Source organism: Pseudorasbora parva, chromosome 11 (genome assembly GCF_024679245.1).
Source record: "Pseudorasbora parva isolate DD20220531a chromosome 11, ASM2467924v1, whole genome shotgun sequence".
Classification (NCBI taxonomy): Eukaryota; Metazoa; Chordata; class Actinopteri; order Cypriniformes; family Gobionidae; genus Pseudorasbora; species Pseudorasbora parva.
In genome coordinates, this window is record NC_090182.1 from 7,647,870 (window position 1) to 7,672,885 (window position 25,016).

General features: G+C 37.7%; 2 protein-coding genes across 2 annotated transcripts; one reads left to right on the top strand and one right to left on the bottom strand.

The window, feature by feature from the left end:
- Window positions 1-5,326: 5,326 nt before the first annotated feature.
- On the bottom strand, window positions 5,327-9,259 carry hmgn6 (high mobility group nucleosome binding domain 6). Its single transcript, XM_067456909.1, has 6 exons — window positions 9,083-9,259; window positions 8,430-8,456; window positions 8,319-8,348; window positions 6,458-6,505; window positions 6,166-6,279; window positions 5,327-6,047 (listed from the first exon to the last, which is right to left on the bottom strand). Exons 1-6 carry the CDS (start codon window positions 9,095-9,097, stop codon window positions 6,003-6,005), a joined length of 279 nt encoding a protein of 92 aa, XP_067313010.1. The 5' UTR covers window positions 9,098-9,259; the 3' UTR covers window positions 5,327-6,002.
- A 1,276-nt stretch (window positions 9,260-10,535) lies between these two features.
- On the top strand, window positions 10,536-23,949 carry sh3bgrl (SH3 domain binding glutamate-rich protein like). Its single transcript, XM_067456910.1, has 4 exons — window positions 10,536-10,790; window positions 17,188-17,373; window positions 21,659-21,739; window positions 21,933-23,949. The coding sequence occupies exons 1-4, from the start codon at window positions 10,746-10,748 to the stop codon at window positions 21,966-21,968; spliced, it is 348 nt and encodes a 115-aa protein (XP_067313011.1). The 5' UTR covers window positions 10,536-10,745; the 3' UTR covers window positions 21,969-23,949.
- The last annotated feature ends 1,067 nt before the right edge of the window (window positions 23,950-25,016 follow it).

A 25,016-nucleotide genomic window follows, 5' to 3' on the forward strand; every position in this document is an offset into this window, starting at 1 on the left:
TCAGCCTGTTGGAGGACAGCCCCAGCCCCAACTTGACTCGCATCCACCTGTAGAGAGAAGGGTCTTTCAAAGCAAGTCAAAAGCCAGCACACAACTTGACGACCAAACTAATTTTTACCTTTGCTTTCAAAATATAATGAAGTGGTGCTACAACGGAGGAGAGCTTATGGCCAAAAGAACAATAGTAACCCACTTACCCTAAACAAGCATGTTGTAGGTACAGGATAATCATGAATGGCCTGAATTTTTACATTTAATGGGTGAACCTAATGCACACAACTTTACCAAGGTAAGTTATTGTAGCTAGAGCAAAGTCACACTTTTCCAGGTTTACGATAGTTGTGCCTCCGTCACCAGAAATGCTCTGAAACGTTTCAAATGCAAGTCCCTGCAAGCAACACCGCAAAAATTTTGGTTCTGGTTGCCTCAAAATTTTGAGTTCATTGAAATAAAAGTTAAGTTAATACAATGAACATTTTTGAGAATCGACAAAATGTATTCAATTATATTAAAAGATTTTGTAAGCCTATTGAGTAATTGTATTTTTCATTTGTGATGACGCAGTGAAACGTGCTATTTTCATGATTTATCCATTTTTTTATGTGGTTCATATACAATAATATTTTGAGTTTCTATTTATTAAACCAGTTTTAGTTCATTTTATCAACTATTAAAATTTTTCATTTCAATAAACTCAATTTTAAGGCAACCAGGTTACTTACTTTTTAAAGTTAAACCAACAAAAAGTTTTAACAGTGAAGTCCCCTACACGATTGTCTAAATACACCGCTCAGCCTTTAAGGCCTGAAACCACCCATTTTGTTAGGTGTTAAAAAGTGGCAGGCGTGTTTCTCAGCCCGAAACTCATGATGTTGTGAGAGGCCTGATGGGGTAAGAAATGAGGAAATTTATTGAGCTCTCTGACTCAAAGGCTCCTGCCAATAGCCTCCCAACAAATCAAGTTTGGTTTCCAACTTGGCAGAACCTACCTGGTCAATAGTCTTCCACTCGTGGGAGTGGAGAATGACATTCGCCATGTAGGACGACGACGATGAACTGCAGCGCTAAGATATATATTTTTAGTTTGTATTAAATATAAAACAGGATATTACACACAGGTGATGCAGAGCACTTTTTACTCATGCTTGATATACAGGTCCTTCTCAAAAAATTTGCATATTGTGATTAAGTTAATTATTTTCCATAATGTAATGATAAAAATTAAACTTTCATATATTTTAGATTCATTGCACACCAACTGAAATATTTCGGGTCTTTTATTGTTTTAATACTGATGACTTGGCATACAGCTCATGAAAACCCCAAATTCCTATCTCAAAAAATTAGCATATCATGAAAAGGTTCTCTAAATGAGCTAATAACCTAATCATCTGAATCAACTAATTAACTCTAAACACCTGCAAAAGATTCCTGAGGCTTTTAAAAACTCCCAGCCTGGTTCATTACTCAAAACCGCAATCATGGGTAAGACTGCCGACCTGTCTGCTGTCCAGAAGGCCATCATTGACACCCTCAAGTGAGAGGGTAAGACACAGAAAGAAATTTCTGAACGAATAGGCTGTTCCCAGAGTGCTGTATCAAGGCACCTCAGTGGGAAGTCTGTGGGAAGGAAAAAGTGTTGCAAAAAACGCTGCACAACGAGAAGAGGTGACCGGACCCTGAGGAAGATTGTGAAGAAGGACCGATTCCAGACCTTGGGGGACCTGCGGAAGCAGTGGACTGAGTCTGGAGTAGAAACATCCAGAGCCACCGTGCACAGGCGTGAGCAGGAAATGGGCTACAGGTGCCGCATTCCCCAGGTCAAGACACTTTTGGGCTACAGAGAAGCAGCACTGGACTGTTGCTCAGTGGTCCAAAGTACTTTTTCGGATGAAAGTAAATTTTGCATGTCATTCGGAAATCAAGGTGCCAGAGTCTGGAGGAAGACTGGGGAGAAGGAAATGCCAAAATGCCTGAAGTCCAGTGTCAAGTCCCCACAGTCAGTGATGGTCTGGGGTGCCATGTCAGCTGCTGGTGTTGGTCCACTGTGTTTTATCAAGGGCAGGGTCAATGCAGCTAGCTATCAGGAGATTTTAGAGCACTTCACTTCACTAAATGGTTTACTGACCATGGTATTATTGTGCTCAATTGGCCTGCCAACTCTCCTGACCTGAACCCCATAGAGAATCTGTGGGATATTGTGAAGAGAAAGTTGAGAGACGCAAGACCCAACACTCTGGATGAGCTTAAGGCCGCTATCGAAGCATCCTGGGCCTCCATAACACCTCAGCAGTGCCACAGGCTGATCGCCTCGATGCCACGCCGCATTGAAGCAATCATTTCTGCAAACGGATTCCCCACCAAGTATTGAGTGCAGAACTGAACATAATTATTTGAAGGTTGACTTTTTTTTGTATTAAAAACACTTTTCTTTTATTGGTCGGATGAAATATGCTAATTTTTTGAGATTTTTTTGAACAATTTTTATGGTTTTCATGAGCTGTATGCCAAAATCATCAGTATTAAAACAATAAAAGACCTGAAATATTTCAGTTGGTGTACAATGAATCTAAAATATATGAAAGTTTAATTTTTATCATTACATTATGGAAAATAATGAACTTTATCACAATATGCTAATTTTTTTTGAGAAGGACCTGTACAAACCTTTCTCCTCTTCTCCGCATACATGTTTATTCCCCCACACACGACAACAACTCCCTCTAGTGGGCATTTTACAATCTGCAAATTTACTTAGATTTACGCTCTGCATACATCGCCAATAAATGCCTCTTTACATGGTTAGGAGAATGCAATGTATGCATGCAGCAATTCTGTCTCGTTAAAGGATGAAGTTGTTAAAAAATTACCCTTTAAAGTTCATTTTAAAGTAAAGTTCAAGTATATAAGTAGTTTATGTAGTAAGTATACGAATATCAATGTACTAATATCAATATGTGTATCTAATATCAATGTAATATCAATGTTAAAGTGGTACAGGGTATGTATGAGAGCAGTAGGACAGTGGTAAGGTGTGCCGTAGGTGAGACAGAAGACTTCACGGTGAAGGTTTGGACTGCCTCAAGGATCGGCTCTGAGCCCCTTCTTGTTTGCGGTGGTGATGGACAGGCTGACAGATGAGGTCAGACAGGAATCTCCATGGACTATGATGTTTGCGGATGACATTGTGATCTCTAGTGAGAGCAGGGAGCAGGTGGAGGAAAGTCTAGAGAGGTGGTGGTTTGCTCTGGAGAGAAGAAGAATGAAGGTTAGCCGCAGCAAGACAGAATACATGTGTGTCAATGAGAGAGAGCCAAGTGGAACAGGGAGAAGAGGTAAAGAAGGTGCAGGATGTTAATTACTTGGGGTAAACAGTCCAGAGCAATGGGGAGTGTGGATAAGAGGTGAAGAAGCGTGTGCAGGCAGGCTGGAAGGGGTGGAGAAAAGTGTCAGGTCTGTTGTGTGATAAAAGAGTACCAGCAAGAATGAAAGGAAAGGTGTACAGGACAGTAGTGAGACCAGCGATGTTGTAGGGTTTGAGGAAAAGACAGGAGGAAGAGCTGGAGGTAGCAGAGCTGAAGATGTTGAGGTTCTCTTTGGGAGTGACGAGGATGGATAGGATCAGGAATGAGTACATCAGAGGGACAGCACATCTGAGATGTTTTGGAGACAAAGTTAGACAGGCCAGGTTGAGATGGTTTGGACATGTTTAGAGGAGGGAGAGTGAATATATCGGTAAAAGGATGCTGAGGTTAGAGCTGCCAGGCAGGAGGTCGAGAGGAAGACCAAAGAGGAGGTTTATGAAGGAGGACATGAAGGTAGTCGGTCTGAGAGAAGAGGATACAGAGGATAGGACTGGATGGAGGCAGATGATTCGCTGTGGCGACCCCTGAAGGGAAAAGCCAATAGAAGAAGAAGATACTAGGGCTGTGCAATATATTGAAAGTATCGAAATATCGCAAATGTACATATCGCAATATGCATATCGCAATGGCTCGCAATATCTGAACGATTTTAGGCTCCATCAACATTGTGAAAAGAGTTTTAGGTCACACATTGGGCAGAGAATAGACTGGGCACATTAATGTTACTTATGTGACTTTTTTTGACGTTAAAAAGAGTTATTAAACGTAATAATTTGCGAAAAACGATAATTTGCAGTCTCGTGCTGTTTGACACACACACACTGAAACATGAACAAACGTGAACGTCTACAACACGGCTGGTCACTTTCAGAAGTTGTAGCGATGCTTTCTTATCCCAGAAAGAATGTGAAACGCAAATGGTTTCATTCTCAGGTTTTAATTTTTTTTAAACATAATTTAAATAGATTTTACACACTAATTGCAATATTGTATCGCATATCAAATATCGCATTATTTAACAAGATATCGCATATAGCATTTTTCTCCTATATCGCACAGCCCTAGAAGATACTAATATCAATGTACTAGACATTTCAATACTATTTGGGACTAAATTGGTCCACTTAATATTCTATATAGAATTGGAATTCTGAGAAAAAAAGTCTGAATCGCAAGAAAAAAACGGAATTCTGAGAGGAAAAGTCTGCATCACAAGATATAGAATCAGAATTCCGAGGAAAAAAGTCTGAATTGTGACAGAATCGGAATTCTGAGGGAAAAAGTGCACTGCTAAGTTTTATACCTGAAATACCTTTAACAGTACTTTAACTCTTTTCATTTCAAAAACATTTGATTCTAGCTACACACAAGCTTACACTAAAGATCAGACATTACGTGTTTTCTTTAAACATCAATATTTTTAAACAATGTACATTTTTAAGACAGTATGCAAAACTATGTGAAACATTTTACTCAATCAAAAGAGTAAACACAATTAGCCAAGTATACTTTGAATACTTATATAACTCAAAATTTCTGAGAAGTACAAAAAAGTAGACTTAAAGTATACTTTCTTATTTTAGCTTAATAGCACTCGAGAAAACTTAGTAGTGACACTACATTGAAAAGGGGTGTCAAATTGTACCTTTAGGGGCCCAACAGCTTGTCGCTGGACCAGTACCATTAAAAGTATGTATATGTTGCACTTTTACTCCTAAAAGTGCATATCAGTACCTTATAATACAAATACATCCCTTATGGTATAACTATGAACCTTTTGTGGTAAAAATATAACCTTTCAAGCGTACTGCCCCAGCATCAAGCTGTTGTACCCCTAAAGGGATTATTTTTAAACCCTTTCTCTCTGTGTATAGCATGTCTAGCTCAATCAATAAAGCTTCCTTTGAGTATTATTTTGTTCATTTGTTATCATTTTTGAAGAAAAACCTAAGAGGCAAAAGTGAGGAAAATTCCACCATTTTTTATTAGCAGACACTGCAACATCAGAGAGTAAATAACAACCTGCGGACTTCAATACATGTTGGAATCACATAGTAAAAAAATTACAATTTGCATGAAAACATTATGATCTTTAATAAGCTGCCATTTTTAATTATCATTTTGTTGTTGTTGATTTTGCAGGGTAGAGTGAAATACATCAGCTCTCTGTTTTTATTTTGTTTCATTATTATTCCTCTTATGAATAATACATCACAATCTAGGGCAAATGGATAAACAGCAAGGAAAAAAATACATGAGGTTAAAAAGTCAATTTCCCCCAGCCATGAATAATCGCTTGGAAAACCTTGAAAACAAGAATGAAGAGCATGTGGAAACAATTTAAGAAAACCTTCAGGACTCTAGAGTCGGGTAAGATTTTTCTAGACCAAATCTATCAACAACAATAAATGGCATTTAAAAATATTTTAGTGTGGCATTCTCGGAGAAACAATCACTGCAAATCTACAAGGTGCTCAGTATTTAGCTTCAGTTTGTGCTAAAAATTTATACTGATACTTATAAAACCATTGATAAAAATATTTCTTTGTTAACAATATGCCTTGGAGGTTGGACAATGACACAACACGGAGTGATGATGAGGAGTTGCAACGACAGTGTTGATGGGAGGCAATAGTGCTACTCAGACTTTGCTTCCTTTGTTTCTTTGTGAGTCTTTGCGACCTGAGGATAGATTGAGAAAAATAAATGAAGAACAATTAATTTTCCATGTCACAAGATGGCCATAAAATATCCCAGAGTAACAGCATTACATCAAATAGGTTCATTAAAACACACTGACCTTCGCGTCCCCATTTTCCGAGTGGTTCTCCTCGTTGGCCGCAGACTCTGAGGACTCCTTGGCCTTCATCTTGGTCTTTTTGTCCTCCTTCTTGGCATTGACAGCTTTGTCTTTCTGCAGAGGAAGTGAACGATTGGCAGCACATTTTGTTATCTCAATCCATAAACAGAACTTTCCCACAGAACATTTGCACGTGTGTAAACTCGCTCGCTCGCTCGAATGCTGTAGCCCTGAAACATTGCTCTAATGTCACCGTTTTATTGTTGGTTTGTTAGGTACGTGTTATATTTACCTTAGCTGTCTTCTTTGATTTGGGTTCGGCCTTCGCAGGACCTGGTTTCTATGAATGAAAAATACAGCTGAGAAGTGCTTGTGGATAAAATATAAAAACAGGTACATTCACAATATTTGAGGCATTGTTCAACTTAAATTCTAAAACAAAGTTTGATTTAAAAAAACGAAAAGGTATAAATGTCACAAAATGTGAATAAAAAATAATTTGTGAAACCAAATTCCAATATTGAGTACAAAAATAAAAATCAGTGTTAATGTGTCCTTGCCTTAACGTGATTTTGTATTTAAATTGTGTCATATTTTGACCTTTAACTAGTCTAGCTAGTAGGCATTTTTTCACTCTTCACTTGTGTTGATTAAAAAGAAATTTCAATTAAATGAATGTGCTATATTTTATTTCAATGTTTTTATTTAATATTATTAGGGCATTTTAAGGTACTAAATTATAATTACGCTGCATTTATAATCCATTTATTGACTTTTTGAGCATAGACGTGACTATTTTCCAACTTAAACTGGTGTAAATCTCAGAAAAAACACAGAAAAAGTTTGTTATTAAGTTTGTTCTAAGCTAATTATTGCTAAAGTGAAAGTTTTTTTTTTTTAAAGTTACAGAATGCTAAGTTTAATGGGCCTCATTCATGAAACACGAGCCGAATTAATTTGTGTAAATTGTTCGTAAAGCCGTTCTGATGTAAGTTTTCTTATACATGAAAATTCATATTTTCTAAATGTTAGTTGGTTCGAAAGAAATGTACACCTGCACCCTACCACGTGTAAATGGTACGTAAAACATTTGAATCTCCTGTGTTCTTTTAGGCAAACTGATTGCATTTTGATCTTTTTATTTTTTACTTTATTTATTTTGTAGCAAAAAAAATTGATAAAACGCTGTGCTTGTCATGGTCACTTTTAACTCTGCCGTCCAATCACTGTGGAGGAGGGGCGGGACAAATGCAACACTGACCAACCATCCCACAATGAAGATTTTTATATTCAATAATATTTTCAAAAAGAGATAGCGCATATTCCATATCATATTAACCAAAGCGTTTTAGCGGGAAAATCACTGCGCCTTCACAGCACTCATGCGCCACCAGCTGGCCGTTTGGAGAAGAGCACCTGACTTTTTTTTTTTTGCAGGCTAAAAATGTTTTGGTGGACAATTTTGATCAAATATTTATTGTTAGGCATATGGCCAATTAGTCTCTTTAGCATTTATCCAATACACTGAAGCAAAGGGGAGAACATGAGAAGGGAGTCCAGAAGATGCCACAGCATTCCTGGACACGTAATTTGCGTAGTTATAACTCATGGGCGGAGATTATGCTAATTATAAATGACTGTGCACACCATATTTACTAAAGATTGGTATGCACTAACATACACACGTTTAACTTTCAAAACGGATGTTTACAAAGCGTTTGTGAATCTGACGAAGACTTTTTGGGGGAGGTCCGTTTTTACGTGCAAGTTACTCCAAATTTACTCATATTTACTAAAGTTTAATGAATGAGGCCCATTGCTAAGGAAAATGCACAAAAATACTATTATAAGTTTTTATATGAAATGTATATTTTTCATTTTCAAATGTATATTTATTTGCCATAAATCTTAAGAAGTTAAACTTGGTTTGGGCGCAGTACCAAACGTTTCCACTAGAGGAAATTAATCTCCCATTAATCTCCAATGGGTCATTGTTGACCAGGAGGAACACAAGTGGGACCATTTTTTTCAGGACCATCTATGTCCATGATTTTGTGTGTGTTCACATAGCAAGTGCCAAAACCTTTACCAAGTTTGATACCATTATGATAAACATAACAACAAAAAAAATCTGATAATGGCAACAAACTTACTGTCGATAACCGTGCAGATCTCCTCTGAGGCTGAAAAGAGCACAAAGGTAAGTGAAATATGCACACATGATTAATAGATTAAAATATGTCAATAAAGAAGTTGCATTTCACCTCATCCTTTGCATCCCCATCTGCTCTCTGTGGATGAAAAAAACACATGAGATCAACAAAACATTACATAAATATAAAACCATAAGATAAACTTGCATTATTTTTATTATAATTTTATATTTGCACACATCAAAATGTAAGACATCCAGTGGCCTGCATAAGTAAGCTCAATAGTTCAGCTCAACCATCCCTTATTAATAGCACAACCAACCCCTATATGTGAGAGGAGGAGCTGACGACAGCGCCATCTTTCGGTACTTGAGCGCCATTACAGCCATCTGCTCACAAGAACAAAGACTATAAAATAATCACACTGTGTTATTGTCCATATCAATGCGATCTCAATCTTTAGTATTGCACAAATCATTTTTAGTGCAAGTAGATGTTTCGGGATGGGTTTTTATCATAGTTTCTTCTTGCACAGCATGGCTGACGCCACAGGAAACCAGCACAACACTCGAGCACGAAACCGCGCTTACTTTGCACAATGTAAGATATCTGCAGCGCGGATTTCAGTGTTTAAAAAGTATGCAGATATATATTTAGCAAAACAAAGAACAAATAAACCATGTGATTATGGCTCTATTAATACCGAACAACGCCTCCCTGATGTAGATGCTTGTTTGCGCGCGCGCGAGCAAAATGATACGTACCTTTCTTTTAGGCATGTTGGATTCCTAAAGAGATTTAGCAAAACACACGGAAACCAGCTGCTTTGGAGGAGAACTCGGCATATACGTGCTCAGCTCAGCGCGCTAACACTAAACACAATAGTAAACACAGAGGAACATACAGCAAGAGAGACTGAATGGGATAAGGGGAGGAGCTTAGGCGTGATTGATGTGTCGTTACACAAATCAGCGCTGAGAACCGAGAGTCAAACATGACAAAGATCCGAGCCGGTATCTCTAAACAAATGTCGACAGTACAGAAAGGTCGACTGAGAATATTAATTCCTATTAAGGCTTAATTATGCCTCTTTATAAGTTTACTTTTAAGCAAGGAAAAACAATAGGCGACCCTTTGTGCTTTTACAATTCCATAGCGGCTTTGTCATTTAGGTAGTTCAAAATGGCGCCTAGGAATTGTGTCTGGTTTGTTTCTCAAGCCTATAAAAAAATATCTGCGCTCTAATCGTTCGCGATTAGTGTACAGAGTTTATTTGGTTAACGTGGCGTTTAGTTTAATCTGTAGCACAGTGACAAACTGCGAAGCAAGCAACATAGAACTTTTATTCGGTGGCAACGGCACAATTTACACATACGTGTAGTGATGAGAGAACCGAAGCTTTTCAAAGCTTCGAATCATTGAACCAAATGATTCCCGCCAAGCGCTGGTGCCCCTGCTGTTCATAACAGTGTAAATGCAACAACAACTCAAGCCAGATATGCACATAAACACCTTTTACAACATATTGTAAATGTTTTATTGAAAGTAAAATCTATCAAACGCAATTAACGAATCATCTAATAATATCAAGTGTGTGTATAATATATTTTATCAATTTCCAGGGCTTGTTTATATGCCATTGATGGCTCAAAAAGAGGCCAATAAGACACGTTTAACTACTATTATTCTTTTTAATTATACAAATATCTAGTTAAAACGTCTACAAATGTCAAGATCAGTTCAAACAAAAACAAAAATCCGCATGATTCATGGGTTCACAGAGATCATTGGTGAACCATTTCGAAACAGTTATGACTTAACGAAGCTCCTGAAATCACGTGACTTGGGCAGTTTGATTCACGGTTCGAAACAAACGATTCGTAAAGGTTTCGATGCTTCATGATGGAGTATTTCGAAATAGCCCATCTCCATCATACGTGTCACTGCTACAAAATTGCTGCACGTACTACATGAAATCAGAACAACGTGCATTTTCACCCAACACTAATGTGATAGAATTTAATTAAATGTGTGCATGAACATTAGCTCAGAAATAGCAGGCAGCACGGCGAGGGCTTTGTGTAGTCATCCATGCTGGCTGCAATAACTTTCTCACATTTATTGCTACAAGTCGTTTTAAGAAAGCTGCACATTTCACACCAGTCTTGTTTGCACATCCCCTAGCTCTAAGATCGACTATTTCTGAGAAAGCAGAAAGAGTTTTGCAAGCCATGTTTTGCTGTAGAGGCGGAGAACGAGGAGGGGTAAAAGAAAGAGAGAAGGGCAATAATGAGCACAGATCCTGACCGGAATGAACAGATTCTCACCGAGACAGACGGAGTGAATGTGGATCTTAACAACGCTGTTACCGTAACACATTGATGATTGTTTTTTTGCATCCCTGATAGGTTTAAGGAATTTGTGATTATGGTGATTAAAGTTTACATCGCATCCTCCTCTGGATCAACATCGGTAAGAACTTCAGACACCGTGAGATTGTTTGAGAACATGACATTATGTTAACACAGCAGATTACAAGCCAAAATACAACTAGCCTACTACAGTGAAGTCATAAGAAATCAACGTGTGGTCAAACAGTGTAAGAAGAGTCCACACTCGATCTTTTGTCATATTTATTTATTTATTTATTTATTTCATATCTTTATGATGTCGTTGATGACGCATCAAATTACCATAGTTATTCGGTAGTAACAATAATTGTGACACGAATAGGCTACTACATTTTGGCGGAAATTATGTTTGCCACCGAAATTATTTTTATTAATTATTATTGTTTTTTTTGTCTATAATTATTATTATTATGGTAGCCTAACACTTTACAATAAGGTCAATTTGTTAACATCAGTGTATTAACTAGCATGTACTATGAAATAGCCTACATTTGTTACATTATTTTTTAATCTTTGTTGATGCAAGTTAATAAAAATCCAGTTGTTCATTTTTGTTCATGTTCACACAATGCATAACTAATGTTAGCAAATACAACATTAGATTATAATATTGAAATTAACATAACTAAGATTGATATGCTGTATAAGTGCAGTGTTATTATTTCATAAACTTAACTAAAGTTAGCTAGTAGTGTTAACAAATGAAACCATATTGTTTACCTTATTGTAAACCTATTATTACAACCTTAGTCAGACTGAAAACATGTTTATTGACTCCTGAAACATTAACATAAACTGCTAGAGAATAGTCTTTTGTTCTCAAGCAAGTTTAACAGAGAAAAACACACCACAAGTCTAAATATGGTGTTGCAGTTGACAGTTAACCACTTCCTCATTAGTGTGCTGGTATTATATAATATCTGCTTGATTCATCAAAAATAAGGTGCATATCTAGAGACTGCATCAGAATGTTTTCTATCAGTTTCATTGAGTATGTTTTATTTGCATCTTAACTGTGGAAAAGTAAAATAACAGTATGCACAGTGTGTAAAATGACCGCGCTAGAGGGAGCTGCTCCTCCAGCAGGTGATTTGGCTCTTGCACTTCCTAATTTGGTGAGTTAGCGAAAACTTGTGCTCTAGATACTCTGAGTTATGTAACACTGGAATGACAGTGGCACATCTCATGGTCAAGCCCATGCCCCAGACACCAGTGGTATGCGGTTTCCTTCTGAAATGAGGCAAATGCCTCACTCTTTGTGTTTATTCTTTAGTCAGTTGCAGATTAATAGGCTATTCCAGTTTCTTTTGATGTTGACACAGTTTAAGTGTTACCTATCTTAACTTTCAGCAAGCAACCAATCATTTATTTCTTACGTTTATTAAAACCAAGTATAAATCTCATCAGATATGCAGAGTTGGGGAGTAACTATAGTTACAAGATTAGGTCATTTAATTACAAAATAAATGTAACCGATAACCGATCGGTTACTGAAAACAATGTGTAATTAAATTACAGTTATGAAAGTGTGAATGATTACAAAGGGGGTTACATATGAATATTTTCTGTAAAAAGCTAGGATATTTTGAATAATATTGATTTGTTATTTTGCCTGTTTTTGATGGGCACAGTACCTCCTGCCTTTTAAAGCTGCAGTGTGATATTTTTGAGGATCTTTTGACAGAAATGCAATATAATATACATAACTGTGTTTTCAGTGGTGTATAAATAGCTCACATAATGAACCGTTGCATTATAATAAAACATCGTTTTTATTACCTAAGAGCAGGTGAGCTCCTCCAGTTCTGGAGGGCCACTGTCCTGTATTTAGCTCCAACCCTAATCAAAAACACCTGAACCATGGCCCTCCAGGACTGGACGAACAATACCGTCCATGTCCAGAAAGGTAATAAAAACATAATCAAAGTAGTCCATATGTGACAGATACAACATTTCAAGCTGCAAAAAAAAGCCATTTGCCGCCATCACTGCTGCTGCTACTCTGACAATGTACACAACAAGCTGCTTCTTCTTTTGCTTTTGCCTTGATCCACTGGGTTACACCATTAACATGCCCATGGACACTGCATCCTAGCAGTCTGCATGTGTAATTGCACATTAACGCAGTCAGCAACGCAGAAGTATAAATGAAAACCGACGCGTAACTTGCGACGTAGAGGATACGCCGTAGGTCCGACGCAGAAGTATAAATCAGCCTTTAGAATCTACATACACCACGGTGCTCTTACAGTTAAATCGCCATTTTCCACCGCCATGTTTTTAAAGTAGAAACATGCTCTACAGAGCTCTAGCGATTCTCAGCTGTCCCAGACATCTTTGTCCTGTGTCAGCCACCGTAGCTTCTCTATGTGCTTCGAAAGGGAGGGGTGAGCAATGGGCAACCACACCACTAGATGCTGCTAAACTGTACACAGTGCACCTTTAAAGGCTGTTTAGGAAGCATTGCCTTATGCTTTTGATTTGTTCTCCTTTGAATCTGCGGGACTGCCAGTTACATCAATCCACATTGCCGCTGAAAGCTTTAGGCTACAATCTGTCTGAGAGTTGCCACCATCGCAAGTGATAAAAAGGCATTTTTATCACATGCCATGGTGAAGTGCTTTCAGAAAAGTAATCAAATGTAACAAGTTACCTTGCTTAAATAAAATAATTGAAACACAGTTCTTATTATATTTTAAATTGGGTAACTTGTAATCTGTTGCCTGTTACTTCCCAAAGTAACGTTTGCAACACTGCAAATATGTTTAAATAACTAGGCTGCAATAATTGGCCACAGTAGCACATTTAATATATATTTTATTTCTGAAATATTGTAAAGCTATTTTTTAATAGTTTTTTTTTTTTTTGGTCACAAACACGTGCAGCATGATACACTCTCAGAAAAAAAGGTACAGTGCTGTCACTAGAGCAGTACCCTAAGGTACAAAAGTGAAAAGGTACATCTTTGTACCTTACTCACGCCTAAATGGTACATATCAGTACTTTAAGAGTGCATATTAGTACCTTAAAGGTACATATTAGTACTTTAAGAGTGCATATTAGTAACTTTTTCGGTTTTGTACCTTAGGGTACCGCCCCAGTGACAGCAATGTACCTTTTTTTCTGACAGTGTATGCATCTTAAACATCACCAAGGGACTCTGAGAGCCTTACTTTCAGACCATCATTTCAAGTAATTTCAAGCTTATTTTAAGACCAGAAAGACAGCGATGATACTGTATTTGAATCCACACATCAGCTCATCAGGTGAGATTCCAAGACCTGACATGGATGGGTCAGATAAGGGAGACATCCAAAAATTGGTTTGTTTCCTGGAACAGGGTTGGGAAACAATGGTTGACATTCAGGTTGATTTGTGAAGCATAATAAGTGTAAGCAAATCATACTGCAATGGAAACAACATGTGACAGCCTAATTCTGTCTGTTGCTATACGTGGATGATGCACAAATGTTTTTGCGTTTGGTCGTTTATGAGTCCCTTGTTTGTCCTGAGCAGTTAAACTGTCCACTGTTCTTGAGAAAAATCCTCCAGCTCCTGCACATTCTTTGCTTTTCGAGCATCCTCTGCATTTTTGAGTGCTTTCCAGCAGCGTCTGTGTGTGTCTTTTCACACTGAGGACAATTATTAAAAAAGGTGTAAACATTGTCTGATGCTCCAGATGGCAACACAATGCATTAACCGCCAGGGGTGTAAACTTTTCAAATGGATTAATATTCAATAAATAAATGATTACTTTTACCCCAATTATCCTGTTTAAAAAGTGTTTGCCTCACATATTGAATACAGATGAATACAAATAAACATGATTACACACAGTGATTTGATCACGCACATTCATTTTTGGAGGTAGATGAATGCAAGCCTGCACGGGTGGGGTTTAATCACACTATAAGTCTGCATATGTCTCCAGAGAGAAGTCTGTTGTTTTCAGCGTATGATCCAGGACATTTTGATGGTTTCGTTAGATGACATTTTGGTTTCATTGGTTCTGTTCTCATTTTGCCATTGTTAGTTTCCATAGCCACTCATTAGTTTCAAACCTGTTCTTAGTTCTGTTTAAGGCTAAACACAAATTTTCTGCCGGTGTCATGTAAATCTTAGTATCTATAGAGTAGTATTGCATCCTTCATATCTCAGAAGAGCCTTTAGATTTATCAGATTTATAAAAGACAGACACACACACACACTTCATGGCATTATCCCGGGATAACTCTCGATTCACTATATGTTTGTGTTGTTCCCATTTTATGCACTTATGCGCCGAATTGCAAAAAAACACAGTATTTATAAAGTAAAATAATAAAAATAAGGTTTCCAAACCTTATACAAATCCTGAAGGACTGTATTTGGCACCGAAATACTATAGTCAAGTTGTATTTTTGAGGATTAATTTTATTATTGAACAACAACCATGTTCTCAATGAACACAAAAAACTCATTAATATCAAAGCTGAATATTTTTGGAAGTTTTAGTTTTAGCTATTTTAGGGGGATTCTGTGTGTGCAGGTGACTATTACTGTGCATAATTATTAGGCAACTTAACAAAAAACAAATTTATACCCATTTCAATTATTTATTTTTACCAGTGAAACCAATATAACATCTCAACATTCACAAATATACATTTCTGACATTCAAAAACCAAACAAAAACAAATCAGTGACCAATATAGCCACCTTTCTTTGCAAGGACACTCAAAAGCCTGCCATCCATGGATTCTGTCAGTGTTTTGATCTGTTCACCATCAACATTGCGTGCAGCAGCAACCACAGCCTCCCAGACACTGTTCAGAGAGGTGAACTGTTCTCCCTCCTTGTAAATCGCACATTTGATGATGGACCACAGGTTCTCAATGGGGTTCAGATCAGGTGAACAAGGAGGCCATATCATTAGATTTTCTTCTTTTATACCCTTTCTTGCCAGCCACGCTGTGGAGTATTTGGACGCGTCTGATGGAGCATTGTCCTGCATGAAAGTCATGTTTTTCTTGAAGGATGCAGACTTCTTCCTGTACCACTGCTTGAAGAAGGTGTCTTCCAGAAACTGGCAGTAGGACTGGGAGTTGAGCTTGACTCCATCCTCAACCCAAAAAGGCCCCACAAGCTCATCTTTGATGATACCAGCCCAAACCAGTACTCCACCTCCACCTTGCTGGCGTCTGAGTCGGACTGGAGCTCTCTGCCCTTTACCAATCCAGCCACGGGCCCATCCATCTGGCCCATCAAGACTCACTCTCATTTCATCAGCCCATAAAACCTTAGAAAAATCAGTCTTGAGATATTTCTTGGCCCAGTCTTGACGTTTCAGCTTGTGTGTCTTGTTCAGTGGTGGTCGACTTTCTGCCTTTCTTACCTTGGCCATGTCTCTGAGTATTGCACACCTTGTGCTTTTGGGCACTCCAGTGATGTTGCAGCTCTGAAGTATGGCCAAACTGGTGGCAAGTGGCATCTTGGCAGCTGCACGCTTGACTTTTCTCAGTTCACGGGCAGTTATTTTGCGCCTTGGTTTTTCCACACGCTTCTTGCGACCCTGTTGACTATTTTGAATGAAACGCTTGATTGTTTGATGATCACGCTTCAGAAGCTTGGCTATTTTAGGACTGCTGCATCCCTCTGCAATATATCTCACTATTTTTGACTTTTCTGAGCCTGTCAAGTCCTTCTTTTGACCCATTTTGCCGAAGGAAAGGAAGTTGCCTAATAATTATGCACACCTGATATAGGGTGTTGATGTCATTAGACCACACCCCTTCTCATTACAGAGATGCACATCACCTAATATGCTTAATTGGTGGTAGGCTTTCCAGCATATACAGCTTGGAGTAAGACAACATGCATAACCAGGAAGATGTGGTCAAAATACTAATTTGCCTAATAATTCTGCACTCTCTGTAGTTTTATTTTGGCCATATTTAGCATGCGAATACAGCTCTTTAACCGTGTAAATAAGTCAGAATGCATAAAAAAAATAGTTTGTTGTGTTTTACTGTGATTACTCCTGCGATCTCCTGCATGTTTTTTTATTTTTATTAGTGCTAAAAAAAATGGCATTGTATGCTTTATACTGCCACTTTATACTGCCACTCGTTGCAGATCAATGTATGTATAAGAACTATAACATTTAGAAATAATCAGGGTAAATGTTCTTTTCATGCCTTTAAATGGCTAAAGCTTTTGAACACAAAATTTGGTATACGCATGTAAGGGCTTTTGAGTACACATAATTGTAATAGGGCTTGGCCACAACAAGCAAAACCATGAAAAATGACTTTTGGACTTGGATGATTTCCAAATAAAACTAGTGCAGGACAATTCTTAAAAGTCCATAGGTCAGTTATTATCAAAACATTTCACACATAAATGCCCTCTGTTTTCGAGGGCATCAGAATGAGTGTCAATCAATTTTAACGTTTGATTTAATCTTCTGTTTTCCTCAGATCAAGAAGCAGCAACAGGATGTCATGGGCTTCTTGGCAGCCAATAAGATTGAGTTTGAGGAATGCGATATTGCAGCTGATGAAGACAACAGAAAATGGATGCGGGAAAATATTCCAGATAACTTCCGACCAGCCACAGGGAACCCTTTACCTCCTCAGATCTTCAACGAAGAGAGATATTGTGGGGTGTGTACACATAAGAAATATCATGTTGGGGAATATTGTTGAATATTGTATCACATGTTGGAATATTCTGGGTTAAATATAACCTAAACTCACAATATCTGTGAGACACTGTCAGTAACCACAGAAAATAATTTCAGCTCATTCCTTGGGTTAGGGTTAGGTACATACAACCAAAAAATACAACCAAAAGCTACAACCAAAAAATACAAGCAAAAGCTCATTAAATGTGCACTATGCAGGCTTTTCAGTTACGGTTTTCAAACACAAGATTCAAATTTGGCCTCTCCTCATGGGTGGGCGTAACATCGTCAGAAGCCACACCCCCTTTCCCCTGATTCGATTTATCCATTTCACACACAGCCAGGGTTGCCAAGTCTGCACTTAAAAAAAAATCACATCCTGAAATTTTTAAGTACAATTGACTTGGATGTTTAAGTTATTTCAACTTAGATTATGTTAAACTGACTTTAAAAAATGAGTTACATCTTTTCTAACTTATTTTGATGAGTTAAAACAATGTAAAAACACATGTTGTCATAACTTATTGAACATATAATTTTTTACAGTGTGTGGTTTTCCCACAGAATTTTAAAACGTAGATTGATTTTTCCATTGCAAGGTAAAGTTTCTGACATATTGCATAAATTATATTTGACTGAAATGCTTGTATTGAAATATTTTTTTATTTTATCAATTAGCCCTTCGCTAAGCCCCGCCCTCCTCAGTTACTGTTGCTACGCCTGACAAGCCTTCGCACCTGGCACATCTATTACAGCACCAGTGTCAAAAATTCTCTTCTTGAAAAATTTATATCAAAGGATCATTGTTTTCAGAAATGGCTTTATTCACACCAACCAAAGCAACAAAGCTGGAGTAGTTTTTGCAAAAAAGACACTCCTGTCCCTTGGCCTGTCTGACATATATTATATATTCTAGCAATCTTCCCAAAATGGCAGTTATCCTTCAGTTATTTCTATAGCTGTTCCCCTGGCTCACGTCACCACATTCCCAGTTTTTTTTTCTGTCGATTATACATCTTCTGTATGTCCATTTTTGAGCACACCCTCAATGTCCAGACACATACAGGGCAAACGCAACCTCAGCACACTGATAAAGAATAGATAATAGTGTCTTTTTATACAGCTTTTTTAGCCTTAAACGTATTCATTCTTAAATAATAAACTCTTCCTCAATAATTAGTCATTTTTGGTGAACAGGTGAAATATCTGAGAGAGCGTGACAAATAGGACTGCAGTATGCATTCGAGTGAACCGATTAGAGAATAATTTCATCAAAATTCAAGATAAGGCCTATAGGTCCCAGCGCAAGCAGCAGCCGCCTCATACGCTGATCATTCAAATGGATAAGTGAAATTAGAAAATAATCTAATAATTTTAATGAGTAAAGCTTATCCATAAGACATTAGCATGAGAACTTAGCAATGATGACATTTAGTTGTGACTCGGGCCTCCTTCACTGCTTGATCCACGCCCAGTATCACTCCTCTTGAGTTTTAGGTTTGGGGAAAGAAAAAAATTCCACCCCCCGTCCAAACCTTTAGGATACCGGGTATCAGATTTGCACCATCCATACACACAAAGCTTCGGCATGTTTCCCTCCCTTAAAAGCTTGAAAGACCCTTTCGTGCCTAGTTACGGTTGCTAAGTCACGATTGGCCTGTGGCGGTTTTTGGGCGTGGCTTAGCAAAGGATCAATTACAATACTTTGCTAGATGTTAAGTTTAATGAAGGATGGTCACTGGTAGGGACTCCTGTTGTTGTGGATGTGGATACTTTATTGATCCTTTACAGGAAATTACATTGTCACGGCAGCTTCAACACACAAAAAACACCACTCTTAAGTTTTTTTCTAACTCTGTATGATCTACAATGTGAAAATAATACATACAAATTGACATGAATAAGGAATGAGTGCTGGAATTACAAATGTGCAAATGATGATAAGAGTACAAAAAATAGACTGTGCTAGGTTTCATCTATATGTGCAGTAATGAGTCATGTTATATTCAAAACACACCAAACAGTCTGTTAGCCAGCGATAGAAAGGACTTCCTGCTACGCTCAGACTTGAACTTTCAGTCTATGACAGTTTTTCAGTTAAGAGTTTTTCATCAAGGCGATAGCAACATTAGCAAAAGTTTGATTTTACTGATAGTGGACCATAAGTTATGATTGTGAGGCATTATATTTGAATGAGATATGCTATTTTTTTCACCCTGATCATCCTGCATAGTGCACCTTTAACTCTTGTTGTTTCTTAAGTTCTCCGAAATGGCCAAAGGGAAGACATCAGACAAAAAGCGATTGAGATCGTGGTCCTTTCTGAACCCATCCTGCTGTCTTTCTTTTATCCTTTACTAGCTGCCAGCGCTTTGACTATACTTAGTAAATCAAGGCCACAACTTGTATGAGTTGTTTTTTTTCTGCAGAACAGATTGAATATATTTTGAAGAATATCAGCTGTTTTTGGTCAATGGGAGGCAAAATGTTCAAGCTCCAAAAAATACATAAGTAGTATTAAAACTAAAATCATACATCAGGGGGTGTATTCACACACAGAACATCTTAAGGCTAAAAGAAGCTCATAACTTGTAGCCTAGAAATCTAGACGCACCCTAGCGGCAGCAAATCAATCTGCCCGTGAGTGTCGTCTAGCAACTCTCAATACCCTTCTGAGCTCCAATCACATCGTGTATAGAGTCGGTGGGCGGGGCCATAATGACGGCGGCCGAGTTGCGTTTGCGCGCTTCTAGTAAACGCAGAAACTGGCGAACGGCGGTCTTTCGAATCAGCTTTGACCGCGACTCTGGAAGACTTGGAGTTAAGCTTTTCTCTGAGAAAAGAACAAAGAACGGCACTGAAGTCATTCTTAAAAAGGGAAGATGTGTTCTGAGTTTTGCCGACCGGATACGGCAAAAGTTTAATCTGTCAACCAGCTCTGCTTCACCTTCGTTGCTCTGGTTGGTGTAGCGCTATCCTATCGCGTGCAGAGGGAGTTTGAAAGACAACCGTTTATCCCCCCCTCGGATTGAGCTGTCAATGGTGAGTTTCAGACCAAACATCTTGATGTGGGTCAGGCTTGTCAGGCTACATAACTTGCTGATTTAGGAGAAACTCTTAAAAAAACTAATCTGATGGCTTCAAGCTTGGAATTTATCCCAAACCCAGATTTCTGCCCCACATTATTAAGGTAACTCGGCTCTCGGCTGTGTATACGTCCTCATGCTGATGAGATAAACCATTTGAACGTGCTCCTCACAAATTAGGTTTATAAAACATAACTTTCTCTTGAATTCTGCAATCTCTCGAGATGCAGACATGTAAGAGGCTGACAATCAGCTGGACATATACTTGTTAAATTAGTGAAACTTGGCCTACTTTTTAAAATCTTGATTTGAATATGGCAACATTCTGATTTTAAAAACTCAACATGTTGGATAGTTAAGATTTGAGATAGAGGCGGCTCTGACATTCTTCTGAGTATATACAAGCACTCTTAACTCACCTCACACCACAGCCAAAGCTGATAACATAATCTGTAGAACAATCAAGATAATCGGGACTTTATCCAGGATTGTTGGAAGAGGAGAAATCCTCCCCAAATCGCCCTGATATCTTGCAGTGTGGTCCCAGCATTAGACATCCTCTGAAGATAGAAGACATCAGGGGCCAGTTGTTCAAAATGATCTGGATTTGGAAATCCCTTGTTTTTTACTTCCTTTTGTGCCGGTTTTTCAAAGCAAAATTGGATTGGATCCCCCTGATCCAGATACACACTTTTTCAGATGACCAAATCTGGAGTGCTTGTGCTCTGCGGCTATACTGGGATCAGTATAATCCAGATTTGTTTGGATCAAAGATATCCCAATATTATTAAAAGTTTTGAACAACGCAAACTGATGATTTGATCCAGATCAAAACCAAGATTGGATTTTGTGATCTAATCTGATTTCAGAATCTTTTTTACCTTTGAACAACCCATTTTCAAGATTCGATCCAATCCGATCAGATTAATTTTGAACAACTGTCCCTAAATCTCTCAAGATCTCAGCAGAGGAGGATTAAACAACTCCACAAATCCAGCTTCACTTATTATTAACGTCTACAGAAGCCCTAACTGAGATATAACAGAGCTTTAGATGTTGATGTCTCTGTAGAGCAGGACCATATGTACTCTGAGCAGTGTTGATTTAACACAGACTCTAAGAATTCAAAAATGCTTTCTTTTTGCCATCTGCTCCCTAAATGAATCTTCTGTACTCCAGAACTATGAGGCGTTTTTCGATGCCCGTGAAGACAATGCTGTGTACGAGTTTCTTGGCTTGACTGCGCCCCCTGGTTCAAAGGTAGGTGTTCTGACAGACATAAAGGGTCCTTTATTCCCACCTCTCTATGTGTCCACTCTAAGTAATGAATTTTGAGTGCTAATGTTTAGCCTCAGGGACACAGTGTCCCGTCTGATGGCCTTTGTTTCATAGACATGCTCTGCTCTGTTCTCACTTGAACTAATCTGAAGGCTTTCTATGTGTTTCTTCACAGGAAGCAGAAGCTCTAGCCAAGAAAATGCAGATGTAATCTAGAGAAACTTCTCCAGCACAGCTGCTGAACTCTTGCACTTTCTGCTTTTCTTTCCTTTTTCTTATTGGTTCATTTCTTGCACCTGAACGTATGTGATGAGATGGAATTATTTGTCCGCTCAAAAGCCCATTTTTATTAATTCACCGTTATCTGGCTATTCAAGTTAAAAAGAGTTTCTCTAGCCGTCCAAAGAGACACGAGCAAAGACTTCTCAATAATTCCTCTAATGTTTAAACAAGTTTATACTTGAATGTTCTTGATTTTTTTTTAATGTGGTTCGAGTTACATTCAATCAATGCCCTTATATTGCAATGATGATATTTAGCTTTTTTGTACGTTTAAGTTTTTAGCTAAATATATCTTTATCATAATTTTTTTTATATATGTGTATATTTCATCCCGCAGGTTTTGCCTCAAGTATCCTTCATGTCTTAATAGAGTAAATTTTCTTTTTTTTAAGGTTTAAAACAAGATAAAAATAAAACAGGCCTCCCATTTGTAACATCGCTAGTCATTCTTTCATATTCAGAATCTCATACTTTCATTACAGTTGTACAAAATTTAATTTCCAAGATCATTTATAAGAACATTTAAGAATATATGTATACTGTAGTGAATCTTCTTAGAGCTACAGTAATTTGGCAGTCTCTACCACGGTAAGGCCTTTGTTTACATTATTACATTACATACTGTATTGCACAATGCCTGTATTTTATATAACAGTTACCTGCCATCTGATGCATGTCTGATTTCAGTTAATACCATCGCTTTGGCTCTAATTTCAGAATTTTAATGAAAATTTTCAAAATCTAGACACAATTCTCAAAACAGTCTTCAGCTGTAACAAGCTATACAGTGTTCACAACATTGTTTAAACCTTGTCGTCTCTCAAAACAATTATTATTATTTTTTTTGGCATAAATGCGATTAGAGAAATATGTCTTTGTTTTGAGAAATTAATGGTTTAGGAAATTGTGCCAACTGAATCAGTTATAGGGTGTTAGCCCTAATTTAGATCAACCACACACAAGATATTGATAGTTTCACTGTGTAGTTGTTTGTACAATCATTAAATATTGTTGTAAAATATATATGTAATAGATATTTCATACTGGTACTACAAATACAACACTGTAAAATAACGAATATTACAGTATTGATGAAATACAATGAAATCACAACAGACACTGTAAAAAAAGATATGATCAATAAGTTATGCGACATGTTTTTGTCTCATAGATAACTTTTTTAAAAGTCAGTTTTATGTACCGTAGTTTAAGTTGAAATGGCTTATACATCCAATTTGATTGTACTTAAATGTTTAAATAAGTTTGTATTTTTTACAGTGTATGTTCCATTTCCTTGAATCAAAGAAAAAAGTAAAGCTATTTTGTACTGAAGTACAATAACACTTCAACTACAGCGTTCCTCACATGGCTTACTGTAAAATACAAAATCGATAACTAATCTGTTGGTACATATACATCTATCGAAGCTGTATTTATAAATCTATAGATGTGCCAAATGATTGATTGATTAACCTTTAAGATCAGTGGGATTAAATGATGGACAAATGTATGAAACTGAATGAGAATAGATAAAATGTGTGATAGAATTACTTTTGTATTATGAAAGGCAGTTACTGTGAATGAAAAGTAATATAGGGTTAATTCAGGGTGATTGGGACACTTTTACAAAGTCATCTCAATGGCAAAAAGTGTCCCAATCACCCTGAACTCACCCTAGATGAACCACTTATAATCTGCATTGTAAATGATACTTTGTGACTTTGTACTAACTTAATATTGAAAATGTAAAACATCAATTGACAGTGGAAAAAAATGAGAATGGTTTTGCTATTTTCAGTTGTCTTTATAATTGCAGACTAATGTATACACAGAATACTGAATACAAATATAGTAAAACATGTATATGGTACAATACATAACATACAAAAATAAATGTTTTAAACTGTAAACAGATGACTGAATCTGATTGCCTGGATATATCCCTTATCTTACTTATCATTCTAACTGAAATACCTTATGAAATACACTATATTGTCATTATATAGTCACTAAATAGCGACTATATTGTCAAAAGTGTTGGGAAGCCTGCCTTTACATGCACATTAACTTTAATGAGATCCCATTCTTAATCTGTAGGGTTTCATATGGATTTGGCCCTTTGCAGCTATAACAGCTTCAGCTTTTCTGGGAAGGCTTTCCACAAGGTTTAGGAGTGTGTTTATGGGAATTTTTGACCATTCTTCTAGAAGCGCATTTTTGAGGTCAGGCACTGATGTTGGATGAGTGAACTGAAGGCAGTCATGTGGAACAGGAAGGAGCTGTCCCCAAACTGTTCCCACAGTTGGGAGCATGAAATTGTCCGAAATGTATTGGTATGCTGAAGCATTAAGAGAAAGATTCCTTTCAATGTAACTAAGGGCCAAATCCAACCACTGAAAAACAACCCCACACCATAATCCCACCTCCACCAAACTTTACACCGGGCACATTGCAGTCAGGCAAATACTGTTCTCCTGTCTAAACGGCAAACCCAGACTCGTCCATCGGATTGCCAGATAGAGAAGCGTGATTGGTAACTCCAAAGAACACGTCTCTAACTGCTCTAGAGTCCAGTGGCGGCACGCTTTACACCACTGCATCCCACGCTTTGCTTTGTACTTGCTGATGTAAGGCTTGGATGAGCTACTCGGCCATGGAAACCCATTCATGAATCTCTCTAAACACTGATCTTTAGCTAATCTGAAGGCCACATGAAGTTTGGAGATCTGTAACGATTGACTCTACATAAAGCATGCGCTGACCCCGCTCTGTTATTTTACGTGGCCCACTACTTCATGACTTGAGTTGCTGTTGTTCCCAATTGGTTCCACTTTGTTATAATAGGACTACAAGTTGACTGTGGAATATAGTAGTGACATTTTATGAATGGACTTATTGCCCAGATGGCAACCTCTTACGGTACCACGCTTGAGTTCACTGAGCTCCTGAGGGTGACCCATTCTTTCACAAATGTTTG